General features: G+C 44.7%; 1 protein-coding gene across 1 annotated transcript in view; it reads left to right on the forward strand.

The window, feature by feature from the left end:
• The window catches only part of LOC114627578 (acyl-CoA desaturase 3-like), a 32,463-nt gene extending 28,483 nt beyond the window's left edge, over positions 1-3,980 (forward strand). Inside the window, exons 4-6 of the mRNA XM_028775464.1 lie at positions 1-41; positions 1,097-1,329; positions 3,781-3,980. The exon at positions 1-41 is cut by the window's left edge and continues 126 nt beyond it. Coding sequence (XP_028631297.1) covers positions 1-41; positions 1,097-1,329; positions 3,781-3,980 — 474 coding nt within the window. The remainder of the gene's footprint in view (positions 42-1,096; positions 1,330-3,780) is intronic.
• The last annotated feature ends 216 nt before the right edge of the window (positions 3,981-4,196 follow it).

Genomic DNA, 4,196 nt, shown 5'->3' on the forward strand with positions numbered 1-4,196 from the left:
TCTGACCTAAAAGCTGAGAAGCTGGTGATGTTCCAGAGGAGGTGAGTGGGGGCTGGGGGTGGAACTGGGACTGTAACCCAGGGCACCTGGAGGTTAGAACTCCACCTTTTCTCTTATAACTTGAAAATAAAAGCTGAGCGATTTTGGGCTTGTATGTTTAAGACCGCCATTTCAAACTCATTTTAATGGCTCAGAGGCTATACAGAGACTTTACTGTTTTGCTCAGTTTGTGCCCTTTGAATTTTCATGGATGCTATTAAATACAGTTTGATCTAACTATCACTGATCTAACTAGGATAGGCAAAAACATAAAAGTGAGTATAGCCAAGTCTTTCCCCTCAAGGAATTTTCTAGCCTGTTGAGGTGGAGAGACCAGTGTAAAATAATCATGATACAAGGCAGAATGTGAAGACTATTCATTGTCCCTAAGAGGTACATGGAAAAGGAAGTTGGCTCAGTGGAAATACAAAGAGAGGGTAGAAAAAAATCTACATGATCATCAGCTGCAATCAGCTCCCTTGAAATGATGGTGTCATGGTCTGGATGAGGATGGAGAGCAGAGCAAGGCCTCCAGAGGGACAAAGACCTTTGTATGATGAAGGACACTCAGCGGGCCTCCCAGATGGAAAGCAGAGCAAAGATTAAGAGATGGTGGGAAGAAGTGCAGCCAGGGCATGCCACCATCTGTGCCAATGACCTTGTCAGACAAAAAGAAAAGGAAACTCAAAGGCACATGGACAGGAGCCCAGACAGCAGAACTGGCTATGAGCTTGTGATTTGTTTAAGTAACATGGTTTTGTGCTCTGTGGAAAAGAACAATAGATGCCTTGTCGGGCAGTCCTATGCTCGATACATTGGCTTTTAGAGGTGTAATCCTAGGAAAGGCATTTCATGTGTCTTTATTGCCTTGTATAAAATATTATAGAAGGTCTCAAGTTCAAAAGATTATCCACCCCACTCTCTCCTGATGGTTTCTGCCCTTGCCCTTCCCCCATACCTACCGTGGTAGGAGGGAAGCTAGGTATAGTGTGGGAGTGGACACATGAGGCAGATGTGGGAGTGACTTCTCCAGACTCTGTGTGATCTCTCCACGTAGGTACTATATACCCGGCCTCCTTCTGATGTGCTTCATCCTGCCCACACTGGTGCCCTGGCACTGCTGGGGTGAAGCTTTCCTACACAGTTTCTTTGTTGCCGCTTTGCTGAGATACACCTTATTGCTCAATGTCACCTGGTTGGTGAACAGTGCCGCCCACCTTTATGGGTATCGTCCCTACGACAAGAACATTGGCGCCCGAGAGAATATGCTAATTAGAGTGGGAACACTGGGTAAGTCAGCTGTCTATGGCACGACCACATTCAATGGCCTACTAGTTAGGATTTTTTGCTAGAAACCTGAAAGACAGGATAAGATTTGTTTGTTTTAAGTCGGGACTCATTCTGTAACCCAGGCTGGCCTCAAAGTTGCAACAGCCTCCAAAATGCTGGAATTAGGGGTTTGAGCCATCACATGTGGCTCCTAAGTTTGTTTTTAATGATAATTTGTGTCTCAGTTCTTCTATCTTAAAGCCAGGGTCTAGTAGCTAAGTACAAAGCCAGTCTTCTCTATACAGCAAGCCTCAGGCCAGCCAGGGCTACACAGTGAGACTCTGTCTCAAAAATAAACAGCAGTGAAAAGCTAAACCAATTGGGTATTTTAAAAAAAGAAACATATATGGAAGTCAAAAAGCCTGTTACAAAACAAAACAAAACAAAACAAAAGGTTAAAAACATCAGATCCAAAACAGTCTCCAAATGATGTGTATGTTAGGCCTTTTTTAGACAGGGTCTCACCATGTAGCCATGTCTGTCCTGGAACTTGCTATTTAGATCAAACTGGCCTCAAACTCACAAAGATTCACTGGTATCAGCCTCCCAAGAGTAGGATTAAAGGTGTGGGCCACTACACAAAGCCTATATTAAGCCCTGTTAAGTTTGTCACTCTCCTGTCTCTGGTTGGCTAACATCTCACTTTGGTTAGGAAATGAATGAGTCCAGCAGCAGGGTCAGTAGGATAGACAGTAAGCCCAGTGTTTTGCATTTAATCTTGCTATGTAGAACGCAGAAAGAGTAATTCCGACTTAGTTCACTCAAGACCAAGTGCGCTATCTTGAATATACTTTCCTCTTCCTGCCCTAGTTTTTCTAAATCAAATGCTTTCTAGCTCTGAACATATTCTTACTTTGATCTTCTGGAAATAACTTACTTACTCTACAATTACAAGATGTCCATAGACTAATATGGCCTGGCATTCCGTTCTGTAACTGCATGTGTAGTGAGCCTCTTCAACTCATGTCCCCGTGACTGGTTGTCCAGAGTGGCTGAAGCACTCTTGCTTTACCCAGGCGACTTCCTTATCTCTTCTTTTACCTTCTTACCTCACCCTTGGGCCTTCTCCAGCTGTTTCCTGACAGTCTAGTTTCTACCCCCTCCTCTTGGCATCTTGAATTACCTTCCCCATGGTCTTATGCTCCTGTTTTCTGTGAAAGTTGATCTCTGAAGATTTCTATTTTGGATGCCCCAGTTGCTACACATAGCTCTTGCTTCCTTATCTTTTAAATCTACCACTCAGAGCCCCGAGTGTAGAAGTTACAGTTCTTTGTTAGCAGCCTTAGCCAGGCGTTCTCCCACCTGCTTCTAAGTGGACACTGTGGGCATCCTGGCATGAAGATAGGACACATGGTCACAAGGAAGCCTGGCTAGCAGCATCTCTAGGTCTGAAATCCCTTGGCTCTTCTGATTTTGCCTGTCACTCTTAATCTATCCAGGGAAACTCAAGATCCAGATCTTGAGTTAGTTGGTCTCTGTACTAACTTGGTGAGGTCAGTGTTGATTTTCTGGCAGTCTGTCGGAAAGAAAAGTTCTGCGAACAATCTGTAGGGTTTTCATTTATCTGCACCAGGAATAATCCTGACTCCAAAATAACAAAAAATATGTATTTTCCTTTTTGTCAAAGTGAATGCTTGTCTCAAGAGTTCTCAGAACATCAGAAGTTAGAAGGACTCTCTGTAGGCAGAAGGAGGAGGATCTCTTTTAGAGGTCGAGGTCAACCTGGTCTACAAAGCAAGTCCAGGACAGCCAAGGCTCTGTTACACAGAGAAATCCTGTCTCAAAAAACAAACAAATAAACAAACAAAGGAATTGCAAATTAATTTTTAGAGTGGTTCTGATTTATCAATACCTCCCTCACCCAAGATCAAAGTTGAAAGTAGCCCACTGTGAGCTGCCAATAGCTGAGGGAACTCTGGTGCTTGGCATCCCTTCCTGTGGCTGTTGCTGCCTCTTCTGTTGGAACCTTCCACATTTACAGAGAATACCAGTACTATGGGTAAGGGTGAGCTTGGTCACCTTGTAAGAAGCACACATCCCATCCCATCTCACCAGAAAACATGCGTATAGACACAGAGCCAGTAGGGTCTTGGGTCAGTATTTATGTTTGCTCTGGCTTTTTCCAAGATGAAGCATTTTGCCAGTAGACGATTCTTCTCTCATCTAGTTATCACAATAGAAACATCATTCCCAAAAAAGCCCCGTACCCTATGAGCAAGTGAGATCGTTCAATACATTGAAGATGCTCGGAGGACTCTTGTTTCCTCAGGGTAGAAGACACTGGGGTCATCTATTCAGTTAACAGATGCACAGTTCTCTGATGTTCAAGCTACTACCTTACAGGTAAGAAGTGTGCAAAAGGGAAGCAGCAATCACTGAGCCCCCTGACTGTTCTCCTTGCTTCTGTTGCAGGCGAGGGCTTCCACAACTACCATCACGTCTTCCCCTATGACTACTCTGCCAGTGAGTACCGCTGGCACATCAACTTCACCACGTTCTTCATCGACTGCATGGCTGCCCTCGGCCTGGCTTACGACCGGAAGAAAGTTTCTAAGGCCACTGTCTTAGCCAGGATTAAAAGAACTGGAGACGGGAGCCACAAAAGTAGCTGAGATCCCGTTCCAAATGTTACCTGGGCAGAAGCTTAATGTTCTGCTGATAACAGCAATACCAGGATGATGAAGATGACCTTTAACCCATTCCTGTACAGCTCTCTTCTCTCCCTCCCTCCCTCTCTCTCTCTCCCTCTCTCTCTCTCCCTCTCTTTCCCTCCTCCTTTCCTTCTTCCCTTCCTTCCTTCCCTCCTCCTCCTTCCCTCTTTCTTTCTT

This window comes from Grammomys surdaster, unplaced genomic scaffold (genome assembly GCF_004785775.1).
Source record: "Grammomys surdaster isolate TR1022 unplaced genomic scaffold, NIH_TR_1.0 66, whole genome shotgun sequence".
In the NCBI taxonomy this organism is placed as follows: domain Eukaryota; kingdom Metazoa; phylum Chordata; class Mammalia; order Rodentia; family Muridae; genus Grammomys; species Grammomys surdaster.